General features: G+C 43.7%; 2 protein-coding genes across 2 annotated transcripts in view; both read left to right on the top strand.

The window, feature by feature from the left end:
• Positions 1-8,999: 8,999 nt before the first annotated feature.
• ZNF408 (zinc finger protein 408) lies at positions 9,000-10,315 on the top strand. Its single transcript, XM_056851912.1, is given in 3 exon segments — positions 9,000-9,183; positions 9,186-10,075; positions 10,157-10,315. Coding segments are annotated over 3 exon segments (1,233 nt in total).
• Positions 10,316-12,211: 1,896 nt separating this feature from the next.
• Positions 12,212-22,183, top strand: part of F2 (coagulation factor II, thrombin) — a 32,369-nt gene continuing 22,397 nt past the window's right edge. The window contains exon 1 of the mRNA XM_056851911.1: positions 12,212-12,345. Coding sequence (XP_056707889.1) covers positions 12,212-12,345 — 134 coding nt within the window. The remainder of the gene's footprint in view (positions 12,346-22,183) is intronic.

Below are 22,183 nucleotides of genomic sequence, written 5' to 3'. Positions count from 1 at the left end.
CCAGATCCTTGTCCAACAGAATCTGGGTTTCACAGATTCTTGTCTAACACTAACCAGTAAAGTGCTAGATAAGACTTCATGTCTCAGTAGGGAAGAGTTGAGGAAAGTAGCAGTTATCAAAGCTCTGGGTATCTGGGGTGATTCAAGATACAGAGATCTTGAAGCCTGATTTTATCTTCCTTCTGTTTCTCGGGTGCTTCCCTAAGAGACCCAGCTGCCACTTAGAGAGTGGTTTGAGGGGCATGTTTACCATGCATTATTCTTTGGCTAAGTCCAGATTGATCATTTATGGAGTCCAATATATGTCTCACCAGCATTCAAGGCAGTGTAGTAAGCTTTATCCCTATAACGACCCTGTTAGATACATTAAGTTGAAGGGCAATGACCATATCTATTAATCTGTTTAATACCTTTTATCCTACTCTTCTTCCAAGGAGTCAAGGGTGGCATACATAGTTCCTTTAAGATCTTTTAATTGGAAATGCTGAAGAGTGAATCTTGGACCTTCTATATGTAAGGCATGTGCTCTACTACTGAATTACATCAGCCTCATAAGTGACTTGTCCAAGGCTACACTTAAAGTTATGTTGCTTTATTTATCTCTCACATATAGCATTACACAGTAACTCTCTCAAGTATTATGTGAGCTGCTTCAAGGATAACTACAGTGACTACAATTGGGTAGAGAGCCATACTGTCTAACCTACCTCACAGAGTTGTTGAAAAAGTGAATTGTAAGAGGGAAGTACCATGTACACCTCCTTGAGTTAATTGAAAGAAGGACAAGTTAAAAATGTAATGGATAGATGTCTATAGCGTTCACTCATGCAGTGATGCCGCAACAGAACAAAAACTGTCATCAAGTACTACAAGGAACCAGATCACCACACTGTTGCAGTTCTTTTGCAGTATGTGTCCAGCAGCCTCAAAATGGCATATCCTGGTTCTCTGAACTTTGTTGTGATATGGTAAATATGGGTTGAATTACAACAACTGTGTTGAGTAACCAAACTGGTTTGATAATATGAATTCATCCCTGGGTGAAAGAAGAGACTAGCTCAGAGGTTCTGCCAGGTTTGTGGTTGAGGGCCGCAACAGCATTATATCAATTGACCTCCCCTGTTGGATCCTTCTAGAGATCTGTGCTCCCTGCTGCTGGCATGAGTTCTATAAAATTGTTCACCTGTAGGAGGAGGATTCCCCTCTTAGATGGGTGATAATAACATAAGGGTGAATTATTGTTAAGGTGTCATATGTGCCCACCCATCCCTCAAACTTTCATTACACTATACAAAACCAAACTGAGGTATCAGGGTAGGATTTTTCCATTTAAAATGCTCTCAAATATCTCACCAATGAAAAAGTTAATACAAATCACATGAAAGAACAAGCACTTGTCATTGTGAAATTTGAATGGAGAAAAAGTGGAAAAACAAACCATTCCGTAAAAGTAGACTCTAGTCATGAAACTCTAGAGCTCCAGCTAGGGGAATGTGAATAAGTGTAAAGTGATGCATATTGGGGCAAAAAATCCCAACTTCACATATACACTGATGGAATCTGTGCTGGCAGCAACAGACCAAGAAAGGGATCTTGGGGTGGTAGTAGATAGCTCAATGAAGATGTCAACCCAGTGTGCGGCTGCTGTAAAAAAGGCAAATTCCATGCTGGCCATAATTAGACGAGGACTAGAGAATGTAACTGCTAATATCATACTGCCCTTGTACAAATCTATGGTGAGACCACACTTGGAATACTGTACAGTTCTGGTCACCACACCTAAAAAAGGATATTACAGAGCTTGAGAAGGTGCAGAAAAGAGCAACCAAAATGATTAAGGGACTAGAGCAACTGTCCTATGGGGAATGATTAAGACTCTTAGGGCTGTTTAGCTTGGAAAGAAGGCAGCTGAGGGGAGATATGATAGAGGTCTATAAAATTATGCATGGTTTGGAGAGAGTGGACAGGGAGAAGTTTTTCTTCCTCTCCCATAATACTAGAACACGGGGTCATCTGCTAAAGCTGGAGGGTGAGAGATTCAAAACAGATAAAAGGAAGTATTTTTTCACACAACGCATAGTTAAATTGTGGAACTCTCTGCCTCAGGATGTGGTGATGGCTGCCAGCTTGGAGGGCTTTAAGAGGGGAGTGGACATATTCATGGAGGAGAGGGGTATTCATGGCTATTAGTTAGAATGGATACTAGTCATGCTGCATACCTGTTCTCTCTAGTATCAGAGGAGCATGCCTATTATTTTGGGTGCGTTGGAACACAGGCCAGATGGTGCTGCTGCACTCGTCTTGTTTGTGGCTTCCTAGAGGCACCTGGTTGGCCACTGTGTGAACAGACTGCTGGACTTGATGGGCCTTGGTCTGATCCAGCAGGGCCTTTCTTATGTTCTTATGAATAAAAATCCCTGCCCATCTCTCTTAATCAAGAAACCTGGAAATTGTTTTAAGAAGTTAAAGCTGACATTCCATGACAAGTATACCATGGTTGCATACAACATGCTTGTCTTATAGTTAATAAAAGCATCTTCCAGACGAAAGTTAGAGAGCTAGAAAATGCAGGATTTCAACAGGGTACAGCAAACAAGGGCTGAAGGTTTCAGTTCATTGATTTAGCATTGATCGGCAGACCTTTTGTAAAGGGAAGAATAATTGCCCCTGGACCTCACACATGGAATGGGCCAGAACAAAGGAACATTAACACGAACACAATGGGATCTTCCGCTAGAAATTTCTTTTGATGGTCTCATAACTGACTTTGCTCCAAGAAAAATACAAAAAAGGACAGGACTTCTACAATAATCTAAAAATAGTTTGTAATTATGGATAAATCTATTTTTCAGCTTTGTATTTGAGGTTTGTATTAGTTGATGTAATGTAAAAAGGTGGACTCCATATGCAGAAAGAGTGCTATAATTTGCAAGGTATTGCCAGTTTGAGAAAAATATATATAGTGCTGTGTTAAATTGTCCAATATAGGTGTTTTTTTAAAAAAAATTATATGCATATATATATATATATTTAGTGGAAAAAATTACATTGATAACAGGGTGCAGTGACAACTAAGGGTTGCCTCAAATCAACATTCACCCACCCACCCAGGACTCTTAAAGAGAGACTGACAATGCCTATATGGGAGCAGATGGATAAATGGGAGAGAGGAGCCATGCTTCCTGTATGTAGACTTAATATTGATTTTAATGGATAAAGTGAGCCTTTGGGATGAACTCCCTTTTTTGTTCATCTCAAGCAGTGCATGCTCACAAGAGAGACACTATTAAAAATAAGTCGAAATCCACCTGAGTAAAGAATACTTGTGAAAAATCTGTGTGGATAATTGAAATAAAATGCAGTTGGGGCTTAAAATATTTCCTATATATTTTTAAAAGAAAATGACCATGAAGTAGTGACAAAATGCTGCATCAATGCATATAGAAAAGGGTGATACCTGACAAGTCTATAGCTAGGAGTAGAGCATTGGTAACCCAGAATATTGTGCAACCAGCCATGATAATCTCTATTGTGACACTTTTAACCACACATTTAAAAACAGAACATTTTCCATGTAGTAAGTTGGTCATCTGTGTTCGCCTTCTGGGTTTCCTTGGAGCAGAATTTTGATTTGTTCAGAGAATACTGAGCCCCTTCCACCAAAGAATGGCCTAATTTTTCTTTCCTTCAGAGGATTTGTGTATGATGGCATATAGGTCTAGCTCCCAGGCAGGCATGTAAATTCTTGCTCCCAGCATATTAAAGGGTATATTGAAAGGCAAGATTTTTAGATACACTGGGCTCCACTGTCAAAATAGTTCTGTGTTAACCTTAGGTACCTAAGAGCTCCGGCTGTCAATAAAGGGCTAGTTTATTAGAAAGACTTTTTTTTTTTGCAGATGGGCAGAGCTGTCTCTTGAGCCTTGTCCCATTGTGTGACTGCTGAACTTTGGATTGATCCTAAATTGGCTGCTTAATCTCGGTATGATATGTTTTGCAGTCTGGTAAAGCAAAGCCGGAATGAAGATAAGGCAAATGTGACACTAGAGAGGATCAATGGAGAGGTCCACATCCGGGTTTGCTCTCCTATTGCTGCTGGCACTGAATTGGATAACAGAGCCCCAGGGTGATCCTGCCTACCTGGAAGAGAACTTACCAGCAAGTGTATCAGATGGGGTGGCTGTTTCAGGGAAGGCAACATTACAGGAACTATTGGCAGTGCCCACTGTTGTTGAAGGAGATGCTTTGATGAAACAAGGAAGTACCATCCCAGAAGGAAGTGCAGAAGATCCCTTCGAAGAAACAAAATCAAAAGGTATCCCACAGGCCATTTAGGGTGATACAGAAATAGGAAAACGAATGCTTAAAAAGAAACCCTGATTTCTGGCGGCAGAAGCTGCACGAGTTCCCTAAGTATGGAGTTCCACCACTGAGCTCTTGTGTGTGTGTGTAAAGTGCCGTCAAGTCGCAGCCGACTTATGGCGACCTCTTTTTGGGGTTTTTATGGCAAGAGACTAACAGAGGTGGTTTGCCAGTGCCTTCCTCTGCACAGCAAACCTGATATTCCTTGGTGGTCTCCCATCCAAATACTAACCAGGGCTGACCCTGCTTAGCTTCTGAGATCTGACGAGATCAGGCTAGCCAGGGCCATCCAGGTCAGGGCGAGCTCTTCTTACAGGTTGTTTTAGCTAATTTTTCAGTGTAGGTCCAAACTAGTGTGGTAGGAACACATTATATTTTATCCTTCCTGTCATGAAAACGGTTTGCATAGAAGGTTTCTTTTCATTGCCTGTCTAGGAATTTTGTCTCCTGTTTCTAAACAAGCTGAGACGAAGCCTCTGCAGAGCTCAGGGCTCTTCCACTTTGCTTGAGATGGTGCTGGATTGGAAGATATTGACCCTCCCTCCCCTGTCCCACCAAAATGTGCTTAGAAGGCACATGCACTGAACAAGATGCTGTCTTGTCATTAAAGAACGTCTCCCAGTAAAGCCTCCAGTGCACCAAGTTTTCTCATTGCCACAGGACTTCTGAGCTGGTCTTCAAAAGATAGAAAGCTGAGCTGAGAGAGTATGAAGCTTGCCAGGACCACCCAGGAAATTCAGGGCTGAACAGGATTTAAGCTTATACCAGCATTCAGCACTGTTATGTACTTTTGGCTCAGCAGAACTGAGCATCATTCCTTACATTGTGAACTATTTATTAGATTTGAACCCTGCCCTCCCTGGCACTCCTAGGCTCAGGGCAGCTTCCAACATAATAAATACAACATATCATATATATAACATCAATGTTAAAATAGACTACTAAGCCTTTAAAACTATAAACCCAATTGAAAATGAAGATGGTGCCCAAACTCAATAACTGGCTCTTATAAATAAATGTCCTTGATGGGGAGGTTGGCCAAAAGATGAAGACCAGGAAGGCCAATAACCTCTGAGATGCCACAGGCATCTTAAACACTGGAAGAGGAAGTGAGAATTAAGTCTCAGTCAAACAAAATGTTACACAGGGTCAGGATTTTCTGTAATTTTTAGAGCAGCTATCACGGCTATGGCACAAATTGGGTTGAACACTGTTTTCCCCTGCACATACACTTGCCATTTTCTAAAAGTAAACGTGTATTTGCATATATTTTGTTTTAGTTATACCTCGCTTTTCTCTCCAATGGGGAACCAGAGTGGTTTACAATGTTCACCTCTTCTTTATTTTATCCTCAAAACAACCCAGTGAGGTAGGGCAGACTGACTGTGTGTATCTGGCCCAAGGTCACCCAGCATGCTTCTTCCACGGCAGAGTGGGGAATTGAACCTGGGTCTCCATAGTCTGACACTAACCTTTGCTGTATAATTTTTAATGGTCTGATTGACTGTATTAATAAATTGAAATTGACACTAACCATTACACCATGCTGGATCTCACACACAAAGGGCTGTTAGGACCACACACTTTCTTGGGGCAGTTTTTGATCTCTAAAAACAAATCAAGACTTCCATAAGAAGACCAAGCATTTGGACTCTAGAACAGAAAAAATTAATTTGATAAAATGTCTGAGGGCATATGTACACTACAACTATACAATGGTTGTGTACAAGTTTAATTATCATGAATTTCCTGGGAAATATGGCTTGGTGACCTGGATCCATGCAATGGTCACCTCTAGGCTAGACTACTGTAACTTGCTCTATGGAGGGCTGCCATCAAGACTGATTCGGCGGCTCCAGCTGGTACAGAATGCGGCAGTGAGACTCCTCACAGGGGCCTCGCCCCGAGAGCATATAAAGCCAGTGCTGTGCCAACTGCACTGGCTCCGGCTGGAGTATCAGATCAGGTTCAAGGTGCTGGGTTTGACCTTTAAAGCCTTACACGGCCTGGGACCTTCGTATCTTCGGGACCGCCTCTCCTGGTATACCCCCCGAAGATCTCTACAGTAGGGCTGTTGGGGAAAAAAATCGGTATAGTTCGGCTTCGGCAAAATTCAACCCGTTTTTATTCGGGCCGTGCCGAAGTCCGAACTACCCCGCTTCGGATCCCCAAAAATTCGGGGGGATCCGGAGTTCGGGGGAAAATTCGGCCCCCCGCGCCCCTTCAGGGGGCTTCCCTGGAGAGGCTCGGGATGCCCTTTAAACAGATCTGCTGCTCCCAGCCGGCCGGGAGCAGCAGATCTGTTTAAAGGCTACCCTGCCCCCCTTCAGGGGGATTCCCTGGAGAGGCTCGGGATGCCCTTTAAACAGATCTGCTGCTCCCAGCCGGCCGGGAGCAGCAGATCTGTTTAAAGGCTACCCTGCCCCCCTTCAGGGGGATTCCCTGGAGAGGCGCGAGGTGCCCTTTAAACAGATCTGCTGCTCCCAGCCGGCCGGGAGCAGCAGATCTGTTTAAAGGCCACCCCGCCACCCTTCAGGGGGATTCCCTGGAGAGGCGCGGGGTGCCCTTTAAAGGGCACCCCACACCTCTTCAGGGAAGCTCCCTGAAGGTGCGTGGGGTGGGGGAAAGGGCCCAAATCGGCCGAATTTATTCGGGAACACCCCGAACTCGGCCAATTCGGCTCCCCAGCTCCCCCCCCTTTTGAGTTCAGTTTGTCCGAACTGAAAAAACCGCCGAATTGAGAGAAATTCGGCTGTTTTTTTGTTCGGGCCGAACCGAATCAACAGCCCTACTCTACAGTCATCTGACAACTACGTACTGGTGGTCCCTGGCCCTAAGAGTGTGCGGCTGTCCTCGAGAGCCAGAGCCTTTTTAGCCTGGTGGAATGCTCTGTCTGGTGACATCAGGGCCCTTCGGGACCTTAAAGAGTTGAGCAGGGCCTGCAAGACAGAGCTATTCTGCCAGGCCTTTGGCTGAGGACAGCCGCGAATATCATCTGCTGGCCTCCCTAGTATCCCCTCCCTCCTGTTACATTATTAATGTCAACAGAGGGATAACCTGCTGCAAATATCTGGCAACACGAGTAGTGGTAGGCGCGATCTATAATTTTGTGTTTTTAAGTTTTAATTGGGATTTTATTGTTTTAAATTTAGATTTTGTGGTTAATTTTATTATTGATGTATTAATGCTTTTGTATGATGTTACCTGTCCTGAGCCGGCTTCGGCCAGGGAGGGCAGGCTATAAATCACAAAATAAATAAATAAATAGCCCAGGCTAGCCTGATCTTGTCAGATCTTGGAAGCTAAGCAGGGTCGGCCCTGGTTAGTATTTGGATGGAAGACCACCAAGGAATACCAGGGTCATGATGCAGAGGCAGGCAATGACAAACCACCTCTGAATGTCTATTGCCTTGAAAACCCTACAGGGTCGCCATAAGTCGTCTGCAACTTGATGGCAAAAAAAAAGGCATGGTGAAAGGATTGAGATTCCTAGTCTTCACAGAATTACAGTTTGCAAGGTTCCCTGTAGAGAGCAAATGAAGTACAAAATATTAAGCCTGTTTAACTCTGTATATAGATATGCTCTGAGGTCTACTTTATCATCTTTCTATGTGTGGTACTCTAATATTTACCAGATACTACTATTTCTGTTCTAAAGTCCAGATACTTGATCTTCTTATGGAAGTCTGTTTATTCACTATTACAGTTGCTTTTCTGGTCCCGTCAAACATGTGACCACCTCATATGACCTAATGCTAGATTTGATCAGGCTTCTGTGCATCCCTCATTTCCTCACACATGAGAGCACTCACAAGTGCATCTCTTTTGCCACCATTCTCTATCTGTCTTCCTTTCTTTACGAATGGTTTTCATTCTACCACCTGTACCAATGACTAAGGAAAAAACAGGACCCTATTGCCACAACTTGGTGGTTAAGTTGCTGTGGCATAGCTGGTACCAGAAAGGAGACACTGGAATACTTCTCCTGCAATCCTAAAGTTTTAGCATATTCAAAATCAAGCAATATATTGCATAATGCCCTAGCTGAAACCAGTCATGTTGCTGTTTTCAAAAGTCTTCAGTAAGCAAAGCGATTCATTTATCAACCTTCTCTGCACACAGCCAAGTATCTGTTCATTATGATAGTGGTAGATAGGCAATGCATAGAAAAAGAGGAGTCTTACTTTGAAGAGTTGTTAATTATCTTTTTGCCTTATCAAGAGAACTAACAGTTACTGCTTCAAATTTGCAGATCCTGCTCATGTTCCCAAGGTTGTGGAGCCAAAAGCCAGACCTCTTTGTGTTCCTTTGCTAGGTAATAAGCTGCCAACCAAACAGTTCCTTGACCTGGAAGACAACCCCAAGAAAGAAAAGGAAAGTAGAACCCTGCAGTGTGAAATGAGGGGGGGCAAGATGCAGAGCATAAACAGTCACCTCCTTGCAGGCCACCCCATAACCAGAGAGGAAGGAGGTAAAGAGGATTATGTGCCAGAGAGGAAGGAGGTAAAGAGGATTATGTGCCTCATCCTCTACCAGGACAAGTGAATGAGGTAGTAACAGAGGCAGAATTGCCTGAGACTCATTCCCTCCCATCCCCATCCAGTGCAGATACTTACTTAGCTGGGAAACGACGCGAGATGGAAGTGCCGAGAGACCGGTTTAGTGCTGAAGAAGTCACCAATGCGTCACAGTCCAGAGAAAAGGTGGAGGAGCAGGAGAAGAATCAGGAGGAAGAGTTTAATAGCTGTGAGGGTGAGGCCACATGGCTCAAGGAGGCCAATAGTGAGCGACGACACCACTGTGAGGACTGTGGCAAAACTTTCCTCAGCTTTGCCACCTGAAAAAGCACCGCTTCATACATACTGATCACAAACCGTTCCTGTGCCCGGAGTGCGGCAAGAGCTATAGCTCAGAAGAGAGCTTCAAAGCTCACACCTTGGGCCACAGGGGTGTGCGGCCTTTCCCCTGCTCACAGTGCCACAAGACCTATGGCACCAAGCGTGATCTGCAGGAACATCAGATGTTACACACAGGCCAACAGCCTTTCGTCTGTCCAGATTGTGGGAAATCCTTTGCTCGCCGGCCTTCCCTTCATATTCATCACAAAACGCACCAAGCTAAGGAGCCAAACCCTTCTGCAGCTGCCTGTCAGTGTGTGATATGTGGGCGACAACTGGCCAACCCTGGGTCACTGAGGAACCACATGCGGCTACACACAGGAGAGCGTCCCTGCACTTGCCCCTACTGCCCCAAGTCTTTTTTTCAGCAGGGCAATCTGCGTGGGCATCTTCGGCTTCATACAGGGGAACGCCCTTACCGATGTCATTTTTGTGGGGATGCCTTTCCCCAGCGCCCTGAGTTGCGCCATCACCTGATCTTCCACACAAGCGAGGCCCATCTATGCACAGTATGCAGGAAAGCACTGTGTGACCCCCACACATTGCGAGCTCATGAGCGCCTGCATACAGGCAAGCGGCCTTTCTGCTGCCATCTGTGTCCCAAATCCTATCCTCTAGCCACAAAGCTGCGTCGCCACCAGAAGGCTCACCATGGTGACAAGCCCCACCAGTGCAACATCTGTGGTGTGACCTGTGCTCTCCCCCAGAACCTGCAGCGCCATCAGCTGGAACACAAATCAAACCTTGGCAAGGATATACTCAAGCCAGCCATTCAGGGTCCCCAGGGGCTGCCTGAGCAGCTGAGAGTGCTGGCCGTGCACTCCATGGGCAAGGCAGCACAAGCGAACAAAGCAGAACTTGTCATCACCAAAGAAGGGTGCTATTTTGGAGCACAGGATGACTCTGCCAGGCCCAAGGATGTCATTGCGATCACACTCTCAGAGGCTGAGGAAAAATGCGTCATTGTGCAGGAGCCAGGCTCACCCAGTAATATGTTCATTATTCAGGAGAGTGTGAGTTTCAGTGCAGTGGTTGAAGCAGAAGTGGGGACGTGATTGCTGATATTTTTGTAGACTGCATTAAAAACAATTTTGGAATGTCTGAATATGCACTCTGTCTCTGCTCATTGAAAGGCACAACAAAGGGGAAGAAAGGCTAGTCAGGTGACTGCTGGATTTCCCAGCATCTTGCCTTCCACCATTTCAAAGTCTGTAATACTTTCTGAGGGAAGAGACAGCCAGCGTAGTGTAGTGGTTAAAGTGTCGGACTAGGACCTGGGAGGCCCCGGTTCGAATCCCCACTTGTGCCATGGAAGCTTGCTGGGTTGACCTTGGGCCAGTTACACACTCTCAGCCTCAACCCTGGCTAGTATTTGGATTGGATACCTCCAAGGAATACCAGTGTCATGACATGGAGACAGGCAATAGCAAACCATCTCCAATGGTCTCTTATCTTGAAAATCCTACGGGGTCGCCGTAAGTCAGCTGTGACTTGATGGCAAAAAAAAAAAGTTTCAGAGGGTAACCATGTGGTCTGCAGTAAAAGATCTAGATTCAAGTCCACTATCACCTTAGAGACCAGCAAGCTTTTGGGTGTATGAGCTTTCGAGAGCCCAGGGAACTTTGACTCTCAAAAGCTCATATGCCGAAAACCTTGTTGGTCTCTTAACGTGCTACTGGACTCGGAATCTAGAATGTCTGTAATAGTCTGTGACAGGTTCTGCATCATAGGTTTAGTAATTTAGGATCCAAAGAAGCCATTCACTAAACATCCTTTACACACTGTCAAAATTGCTTTCAAATTGGTCCAGGCTGTTTTAGGTCTATGTGTATACAGCATATGTTTAATAAACACGTAGAATTCTGGGTAGTGAAGGTTTTGCATATGATCGTGCACAGTTGCTGTTGTGGCACTCATGTCAGAATCCACATGGGACAAAAATACTCTGATAGAAAATAGGGAAGGACAGTACAAGAGCAAGTACTAACCAATAGTGTTACCCTTTTGCACAAAATAAAAACTTTAGCATTATTGAAAGCCTGAAAATCTTTACTATTAAACGCAAATTCCTGTTCATGGCTAATTTGCAGAGCCTGTGCCTAGGAAAGGGCTCTGTCCTTGTTGCAGCTGGTAGATGGTTAAGCCTACTGCAGCAGGCTACAATGATTGAGGCCCACTTCCAAACTTATTTTGGTCATGTAGCAGCTGTCATTCAACATATGCAATCATTAATCATGTTGTTCAGCCAGGTCATGAGGGTAGTTCTTATGTCCAAGCTATGTGTTTGTCTGTGGATGTACTGGCGTTATTGTGGAAACCACCTAGGCATCCTGGGGGTATTGGCTGGGTAGGGATAAATCCAGGGATGCTGGGTCAGGCTACAGATGTTAATATTTGAGTTAACCTTTTTTTAAAGCTACTAAGCTCTTAGTGGCCTGCTCTGGATAGCCCAATCTCATTGACCTCAAAAGCTAAGTTGGATCGGCCCTGGTTAGTATTTGGATGGGAGACCGCCAGGGAGGTCCAGGGTTGCGACATAGAGGCAGGCAACAGCAAACCACCTCTGAATGTCTCTAGCCTTGAAAGCCCCATGAGGTTGCCATAAATCAACTGTGTCTTGATGGCAAAAAAAGCTCCAATGCAGTAGATTTGATAAAAGATAATCTCTATTAATCGTAAGTAAAATAATGCAATTGCTGCTGGCCCACTAACCTCTAAGCCTCTGTACCTATCTGGCTCTAAGAAGGAGACTGCTCCTGAAATGTTTCTGTTATCAAGTAAATTCTTGAAAGGTAGTTGTGTTAGTCTTTAGGAACAAAATGAAATAGAAGCCCAGTGGTACATTAAAGTCCAATAGCATTCCTTATTTTGTTAAGAAAATTCAAGTAGGCAGGATCTGTATTATATGATACTGGTTACCAGTCTTGAAGTGATGTTCAGGGAAAGCAACAATGAAGAAAATGACCAGCGTTCCCAGAAGCAAAGGAAAGAACCCCATGCAAGTGGGGGTGCAAGGTACACATACGCTACGAATGGCCAAAGGACCAATGTTTATACCCCAACATGAGTCCCGAGGCAGTATGAAGTAAGCTGGCAGGAAAGCCAGAGAAAAGAATTTATTGCTTTTCTGGGGTTCCAACAAAAAGATAGGAGAGGCTTGATGAGTGGTCAGGACCCAAGAGAATGCCTAGGCTATTCTCTTGAATACTGATGGTGGGATGGGTGCAGATAGGGTAAGTAATGGTCTGCTCAGAGCGCTGATTAAATGACCTTAGTGTGACACATTGAAAGTTAGCCTCATTGTCCAGCCAGGCACACCTTAGGGCCAAAGGGAAAGTTCAGCAGTCAACCACCTTCCTGCCCAGGCTTGACACACAAGATGGATCCCAAACCTCTCTGAGAGGTATCCATTTTATGGGGAACAGTGTCTTGCTCTTTTGCCAGTCTTTGGCCCCTGTGCCTTCGTGTAACCCCTTAGCTGGAGGAGGGGTCCGGCTGCTTACAGCTCCAGTAACAGAGTGACTGGAAAACTCCTCTCTGCTTACTGGGTAAAGTACTTGAACATTTGTAGCTTAACTTCAGGAGCTCTCATTAGGTTATCTGGACCCAATAAAATTCAGCTTTCAGCCTGGATTTGACATGAAAACCGCCTCATCATTCTGATTGGTTACCTTTGCCTGAACCTCTTAGTAGTGTTTGATGCCATGGACTCTGCTGTCCTAGCTTGCTTGTTCTGGTTGGGAGTAGGAGGCAGTGTGCTCTGCTAATTTCACTCTTGTCTGGCAGGTAAGTTCCAGAAGGTGGTGCTGGGGGACTTCTCTACCCCTGGTCCTCAGGCAATGGTATGTGTTTTGTCTCCCACACTGCTCAACATCTGTTGTGTGTGAACCTATTGGAGGCTCAGAGGTTTGAAATAAAGAGTAATCAGTGTGCTGAAGGCATACAGTTCTTTTTTTAATCTAGGAGTGGCAGCAAAACTACTAAATAGCTGCCTAGAATTGGTAACTATCTGGACGATGGCTGCTAACCTGAAGTCTAATCCATGCTTTAGTACAGCTGTTCAGGTGCCATCCATAGCGAAAAGTGCCTTCCGTTAGCTTAGGCTGATGCACCAGCAATAGCTCCTTCTGGACTGGGAAAGCCTTCTCATAGTTACCCATGCTCTTTATGTTCAGTTTGGATAATTATGCTGCATTGTATATGGGACTGTTTTTGCAGACTATTTGGAAACTTCACCTATTTGGAAACAACACTAACTGGGACTCCTTGGTCTCAGCCTATTTCATCAGAGTTGACAGATCTTCACAGGCTTCGAGTTTGTTTTCCAGATACAATTCGAAGTGTTAGTGTTGACCTTCAAAGCTCAAAACGTGCTTGGGCTCAGGGTATCAAAAGGACTACCTCCTCCCATCCGAACCTGCTATTCATTAAGGTCTGCTTCAGAGGCTGTCCTCTGGTGCCCCCACTTCTGAGGTTAGACAAGTGCCAACTGGGAATAGATTTTTTTCTCTGAGTTATTCACTTGTAATATTGTCCCATCTGCTTTTCCTAGTGCATCAGGATAGTTTCCCCCTTATTCTCTTTTGTGTTTACAGTTGAACCTGCATTGGACTTAAAATTCCTTCGATGAGGGGTTCTGAATATATAGGGTTGGGATTGTTAAATCTGCACTGTCTGGATTGTTTTACGTTGTGTTTCTTTCAGGAGTTCCCTTCTTGCCTTACTAACCTGGCAGTGTTGCCATTTACAGGCAGTAGTATTTGTCCTAGGAAGTTTGGATTACTACTGAATGGAATATCCAATACTTCCATTGTAATGCTTTACAGTATTTTTCATTCATTAGGAATCCTGTTGTGATGGGCCATTTGTTTCTCAACAGTTGGGGAACTGAAAGTCAGAGACAAGGACATCCAAAGCCATTCTGGAAGTTTATGACTGAATAGTAATTTGGTCTCAAGTCAATATATTTATATTATTTTATTACATTTTTACCCTGCTCTTCTTCCAAAGAGCTCAGAATGGTGTTCATAGTCCTTCTAATCACAATATGCTAGTCCAGTAGAAGAGCTAGATTCAAGTCTTGTAGCACCTTGGAAGCCAACAAGATTTTTGAGGTTAAACCCAAGAACATCCCGCAAGCTTCATGTCAGCGTGGGGATTTCAACCTGGATCATTTGTCCTAATCTAACGTTCTTACTATTACACCACACTGACTCACAACAAAGTCCGTTTGCAGTGATTTGCTATTGCCAGAAAACACATGTAGATGTGGTGTTGGGCAAGAAGTTTGGGTATCTGAGTTGTTGCTGCTCCCTGTGGGTGGCTGGAGATGACCATCTACCACGTGGTGGTTTCTTATACATACCTCATGGGCCAGTAGCAGTCTTTTACAAATCTTTGCTGTTGTCTCTGCTATTCCACATTTGCACCTCATTTTGCAAAAAGGCCATTGACCACACATTGCTGACTTCCCATGTGGTGTGCATGCCTGGGGTAAGTTTGCAAACAGTTGCTATGTTGTAAGCCATCGATTAGGGCAGTAGGTTTTGAGTAGCAATCTCAAGTGGCTAGCATGAGGATGTTTTTTCCCTTTTCCAGGAAACTCATCTAGATCTTGTGTGTATCAAATATTGACACAGGTGTCCAGTGACCTCACTGAAATCAGAATCCAGAATGCCTGTGTGTGAGACAAAACATCTGTCCTTTGTCACAGCTGTGGTGTCAGGCACATCTCTGGTTCTTACTGAGTCAATTTACAGCCAAGTCTTTCTTATATGCTGGTCTTGAGCAGTTGTTCAGATTTGGCTGTGAGTTCGCTGATCCTTTGTGTTTTAATTTCACTCTTGTGTTTTAATTTCACTCTTAAATCTGATTTGATCTGTTTTAATTTTGTCAACTGATTATTTACATCTTTGCAGCTTGGTTGCTACATTGTTTGTCACCCTGAGTCCAAGGAGATAAAGTCAGGACAGAAATATTTAAAATAAATAAATGTTACTATTGAGAGTATAACTGCACAAAAGTTTTGTAAACAGTGTTCTCAGGTCTCCGTAGTATGCTTTAAAAAAAAAAAGGCCAACAAGGGCTGAGAAGGGATAACAGTTACTACTGGTGTCTGTGTGCCAATCTATGCTGTCAGAAGAACAGTCACATGCTCTGCCCGCAAATTATCCCTTACTTGCACAAAGAATGCTAGTAACCAATATACTTTCTGTAAATTTTGAGAATAAGTTGGCTTTGCATGATGCTGCTCCCTAATTTCCAGTCCACAATCTGCCTTTATCAATGAAGGTGTGTGTGTGTGTGTGTGTGTGTGTGTGTGTGTAAGTGCCATCAAGTCGCAGCTGACATATGGCGACTTGATGGTTTTCAAGGCAAGAGACTAACAGAGGCAGTTTGCCATTGCCTGCCTTTGCATAGCAACCCTGGCATTCCTTGGAGGTCTCCCATCCAAATACTAACCAGGGCTGACCCTGCTTAGCTTCCGAGATCTGATGAGATCAAGCTAGCTTGGGCTATCCAGGTCAGGACACCCATGAAGGTACAGAATTAATATCTAATTCCTCTCATAAATGAAGAATTCCTTTAGTACAAGACTATCCTCATCACTGCAGTACAGGAGCTGAAGTGCAAAAGCAATTGGATTACATTTTTATGAAGGCAATGGAGAGAGCTGCAAGAAACAAGGCCATGACCTTCCACAGTGGTTTCTAGACTCTGTCCTCTTGGTAACTGCTTTGTTGGGACATTTCCTTCTCTTAGGACAGTTTTCAATGCTATTTGTGGCTACGGCAGATGCAGAACCACAGAAAGGATGTAAGAATTGCCTTACATTGAGTCACAGTAATGACGTAAGCATTGACTTGCAGCAGCTCAGGCAAAGGTCTTTCCCAACCTATCTTAAAAAAAAAAAACTGGCCAGTTGTTGGACTGGCCAAGTTTGCCCAATGAGCTTTGTGACTGAACAAGCTTTTTTAACCCAAGTCTCCTTGATCAAAGTCCAACCGGGACACAAAACTAAAAAACAAATATATAAACAAATAGGGTTGCCAGGTCCCTCTTCGCCACCGGTGGAGGTTTTTGGGGTGGAGCCTGAGGAGGGCGAGGTTTGGGGAGGGGAGGGACTTCAATGCCATAGAGTCCAATTGCTAAAGCAGCCATTTTCTCCAAGGGAACTGATCTCTATCAGCTGGAGATCAGTTGTAATAGCAGGAGATCGCTAGTACCTGGAGGTTGGTAACCGTATACTTAAACAACTTAGCAACCATACCTATCCACTCATATGTACACCCTCCTCCCCATCCTTTCTCTTGAATGGTGAGAGCATATTGCCACAGGGATACTGTCAAAACATACTAATCCCTTGCCTGGCAGTAATGTATAGATGTATTTACCACACATTTCTTCTACTATCTTAGTGGCTGTTTAGGGTGGTGAGGAGGATTGCAATATGACCACAATGTCGTGTTTCTGCTCTGGTGCAGCTCTGCAGCTGTCGCGAAATGGGGAGTTTGCAGAGACCGGCTTGCTTGCTTTTCATTTCAGCACATTTGTTGCAAAGATCTGAAGGAAACCCAGAGAGGCCTCTAAATCATGCTGGGTACATTCCCCCCTCCCTTATATCTTTTGGACTGTTGTTAATAAAGTTTATAATTTAGACAGAGACATGACTGCTTTTGTTCTGTGCTCTCAACACAATACAGGGAACTTAATGCAGTAAACGCTCCTCTGTTTTTTGTCCGGGAACAAGTTCATTTGGCAAAGGGAAGCTATTTTCAGTGACACCCCAAAGGTAGTGGTAACATATTCTCTGGACCTCTATTGTAGTTACTTCTCAAGCTGTTCTTTTTACACCTTGTTTAGGTGGCCTTGGCTGCTCTCAGACCCATCGCACAAATGTACGGTAATTGGCTCAGTCAAACCCAAGACTGGGAATGTCTCAAGGATCTCTTTCTGCCGTTCTGTGTATAACACGCATATGAATCCTTTTTTCCCCCAAACCCTTGTTCTCAGTTGGAGGAAGGCACTGTGTAATTGCTCTTTGTACAAGTGGCCAAACAGGCACATCCCAGCTTTTCTAATGCTAATATTTACTTGCTTACGATAGAGATAGCAAACATTAGCTAGAATACCAGTGGAGAAGTGTAGTGCCCTCTTCGGGGCAGGGGAACATCATACCTGGAGGCTTGAGAGCATTAGCCCTGTCACCGTTTCCTTATGCAGGTTGCAAAAGCAATTGCAAAAGAAATTTATTTATCCAACCAGACCCCTGAAGGTGTGGTTCGTTTTACCTTCCTCAGGGTTACCCTGTGTTCCATAGGAGAAAAGCCACAATGCTGCTACCTGCTTCTGCCTTCTTTTTCTCCTGCAATCCTCCTCCCATTTCTCCTTCCTCCCTTTTTATAGCCCCCCGTTTCACACCTGCCCCTTGAGTTAAGCTCCACCCTCTTCTCCTCTGTTCCCTACCCTGCTTCAAAACACCTGGCCCCAGAGAGCCATTGTTCTTCCACCCAGGCTGGGTCACTACCCTTTAAACTTCCCTGGGCCAAACTGTAAAGGCTGCCCTGTTGCTGAGGCTGTCCTGACAAATGACAAACAATGAGGCACTAATTTTTCAGACAAAAATGGCTAACTCAGGTGATGAACTTAACTCCTCAAGAAGGAGGTCCTTAACAATGAGCTTCATCACAGTAGAAGTTAAAATAATTTTAAAATTGTGTTGCTGGAGAAACTAAACTTTCATCTAGCATTAATTTTTCCAGCCAGATACCTCTAGAAGTTCACAAGCCTGGGCAGATGTAGCTTTGGAACCAAAGTTGTCTTCTCTATCAGGATGAAGAAAACTTCCGGATGGAAAGAGAAAGGGAGTAAATTTGAAATACTGTTGATCTTCATGGACTTTGCAGCTTTCAGAATAACTGACCATGGTTATAATTATTATCAGACCATAATTCACTTGAATTGACCTGGAAATATGGGAGAACGGGAGCCAGAAGATGGAGACTTGACAATAACCTGTTGTTGAACAAAGAAATTATTTTACAATGTAAGAAAGAACTTAAAGAATTTTGTATGTTTGTCTGTTTGTATATTTTGAAAATTGTAATAAATTTTAATAAAATACTTATTAAAAAAAAGAATAACTGGCCATGGTATCCTTCTGCACTGGCTGACTGGGATGGGTGTCAGGGTGCACTGTGCTTCAATGGCTTCAATCCTACCTGGCCAGCCAGTACCAGGAAATGGTGCTGGGGGACAGTGGCACAATTTCATGGTATTTGTGCTGTGATGTCCCACAGGGTTCTCACCCCGCACTTAACTGCTACATGAAACAGCAGGGAGAGGTTATCTGGAGATGGGAATGAGGTATTGTCAGAATACTGATGATATTCAGCCTCTCGATTTGAAGAGTCAAATCAGAGAGTGGGTGTTCTGAACAGGTGCTTAGAAATGGTAATAGGTTAGATAAGGGGTATTAAACTGAAGCTTAATCCTGACAAGACTGAGGTGCTGTTGATGAATAGTGGACTAACAAGGAAATTAAGAATGGTTTCGTTTTAGGACAGGCTCCCCTGAAAAATCACGGTTTCAGCTTGGGGATACTTTTAGATCCTGTACTGGAAATGGACATCCAAGTATCGTCGGCGGCACTGATGTTTTATTGGTTGGGATGTTGAACACAGCCTTCAGAACCTCATAGTAGTGAAGCATTATCAAGATGAACTAAATGAAGTAATGAAGTGCCTATAAACTTCATTTATGGGAAAACATATATTCTTTCACATGTATGAATACTCACAGGTTTATAAGGTGCTATGCTCAGGTATAAGAGCATAGCATCAGGCATATATATATTCTGCACACATATGTAAAGGCACTGCCCCATGTATAAGGGGTAAAGAATTAATCTTTGGTTCAGATTCACTAGTATGTGATCACTGGGTTAGCATAAGCTGGCAGCCATTTCTAATCAGGTGCCAGTGAGATCATCCTTGCTCAGCTGGTACAGCTAGCTGCCTTAACAAGGCCTTGACCAGTGATTGAAAACGCCAGAAGTGTCAGATAAGAATGTTAAGTTTTGTTTCTTCATTAGAGATCATATAGCCATCTAAGTAAACGCCTGAAGACCACGCTAATAGGTTATGATAATGATTGTATGTACGAATCTAATGTGTATTGGCTGTGATGTTATACGTAAATCTGATTACTGCCCTTCATCCTAAAGTCTATAAAACACGATTTCTTTCTTTGTTCTGGGTGGAATGCTCTGATGCTTTTTAAGGGCATCTCCGTGCTATTCTTTTATTGGCCAATAAAAGAACTGTTTGATCCTGATAACCTCTCCTGAATTACTTTATTGGGCAATTGAGGTAATTGAGGCATTTCAGTAATACCTGTCTTCTTCTTAACCTGGAGGTTCCAACTATTGTGGCTGATAGTCTTTGATAAGACTCTGTAATTGTGGCTGATCTATTCAAAATGCCGTCTAAATTCGTGGCTGTCGCCACATCTTGTAGTTCCATAAGTGAATAATAAAATAGTAAACATTGTACTGCTGCCTTTTTGTAACCCCTGAACGTTCTGCAAATCTACTTCATTTTATTTCCTTGGACTCCATTATTAGAGATGTTTTCTCTCTCCCCTAGCAGCTCTCTCCAATCATTCACAATTTTCTACTTTATTTTGTCGTCCCCTCCCCCACTAAAAGGCCTGTTTTTCTAGTCTTTCCTCCTAGGATGGTTCTCTAAGCCCCTTACTTTGGATTCAGAGAACCATCTTTCTATCTCCTTTTCATCTTTATGATATTCCTTTGAGATGGGTAACCAAAAGTGTATGCAGAATTTGTAACACAGCCACAGCACACTACACAATGATGGTACATTTGCTGTTCTTCACTGTTTAAGGAGACAAAATATTTTAAAAAATATTGTTTTATGTTTCTGCAGGCATCCCTTTGTGAATCACTGCAACTAGTATAAGAAAGTGAGGCTTTCATTGCATAAAGAAGCAGACAGCCCCAGGGAGGCCGGGTGGCAGTCTTGCAGTATGAACAACAACCAGAAGAAAATACTGCAACAGCAGTATTTCTGAGAATAATAATAATATTGAGAAATATTATTATTAAAACGCCAAAATCAGAGGGCCTCTGGAAAGATATATTTAGAAGTTAAAGACAGACAGAAGAGAATTCAAGAAAAGATATCTATACAATATTGCTTGTTCTTCCAAGGTTGGCCAGGGTTGAAAGGGAGGAAAGATTAATTGTAACTAGATAGAAATGCCAGGTGTTAAAACAATGGACTGTATACACAAGTTGATCTGACCAATCAAGTAATTTCTGTTTTATGATTCACCAATGAAATGTCTGTATGAGTAAGCCAATTAACAAATGCATTACATATTAATCAACCAATAAGTTAACAGAAAAGTTGTAAACCAATCAGTAGTATAATGTATAGGTGACGTGTTTTAGAGAATGTATAATGAATTAACCAAAAACTATAAAAGATCTTACACGCCTTTGTTCAGTGCCGAGCTTTTTTTTATTACTCACAAGAGTAAAGCTGGGACTAGCAATTGCTAAATAAATCTTGTTTTTCCCAAGAAAAGTGGTCTGAGGTCTTTGTGTCTTGAACTCTAAAATCCAGCTCTTAAATTTTGCTATAACGATACCAACAGGCCAGAAGTGATGTGGTGACACTGGCAAAAGGCAGGAACTACCCCCTCACCCCCACCAGCTACAGAGTGTTGATGGATGAGTAAGGTGATGGGAGAAGCAGAGCATCAGAAACCACCTTCTACAAACAGTCAGGCTGACCCCAAGTTCCTGAAGCAGCGAGGAGCATCTCACGCTCCCAACTGGCACTGTGGGCATTATCAGACTTTCCAATAGGAATGGAGGTCTAGAAGCAGATTCTGGTAAAGGAGGAAGCTATGCTGCAATCCAAGGGTTGTGTTAATCTGCTGACTGAAGGCAACCTGCTAAATTGAGACCCTTGCCTGATGTGACTTTTTCCCCCAGACAAGACACTGATTTGTAAGTACCTTTGACTTTCCAAGACCAGGATTCTTTATATATTGATCTGACTAACTGATAATGAGGGAGTAAGGCTTGCTTACTTCCATCCAAACACGTAAAAGGGCAGGGCAGTTGTAGGCTGAAGAAAATGGCCGCTTTGCCAATTGGACTCTATGGCATTGAAGCCCCTCCCCAAGCCCCACCCTCCTCAGGCTCTGCCCCCAAAGCCTCCCGGCAGTGGCGAAGAGGGACCTGGCAACCCGACTAGTACACCTTTAGTTAAACTGCCTGATTTCCTTTCTACTTCTAGTATACCTAACCCTCCTGAAGTGGGCACAAAGGACATTTGACCTTTCCCCTTTTCCTGTGGGACTAGGATTCTGGGAGACTCTGTACTGAATCCCCAGTCTGTCCTGGAAGCTTGCTGGCTGATCTTGGGACAGTCACACACTCTCGGCCTCACCTCCCTCATGGGTAGGTTAGGTTGCCAGGATAACATGGAGGAGAATTATGTAGGCTGCTTTGGGTCCCCATTGGGGAGAAAGGCGGTGTATAAACAAAGCAAATAAATAAATAAATAAATACTCAGATAAAATATAGAGGAATCTGTGAACACTTTATCTCCCACCAATTTGCAATACTGATTCTCAGTAAAATGCTGTTACAAGGGATCCCCTGGGTGTGTGTTTGTGTGCCTCAGAGGGAGTGTAGGCAACTGTCCAGGGTTGCCATGTCCCTCTTTGCCACCAGCGGGATGTTTTTGGGCTGGAGCCTAAGGAGGGCAGGGTTTGGGGAGGGGAGGGGCTTAAATGCCATAGAGTCCAATGGCCAAAGCAGCCATTTTCTCCAGGTGAACTGATCTCTATCGGCTGGAGATCAGTTGTAATAGCAGGAGATCTCCAGC

The sequence above is a fragment of the Euleptes europaea genome, chromosome 6 (assembly GCF_029931775.1).
Source record: "Euleptes europaea isolate rEulEur1 chromosome 6, rEulEur1.hap1, whole genome shotgun sequence".
Lineage (NCBI taxonomy): Eukaryota > Metazoa > Chordata > Lepidosauria > Squamata > Sphaerodactylidae > Euleptes > Euleptes europaea.
The sequence above is the reverse complement of the archived record's forward strand: the minus strand, read 5'-3'. Positions and strand labels throughout refer to the sequence as shown.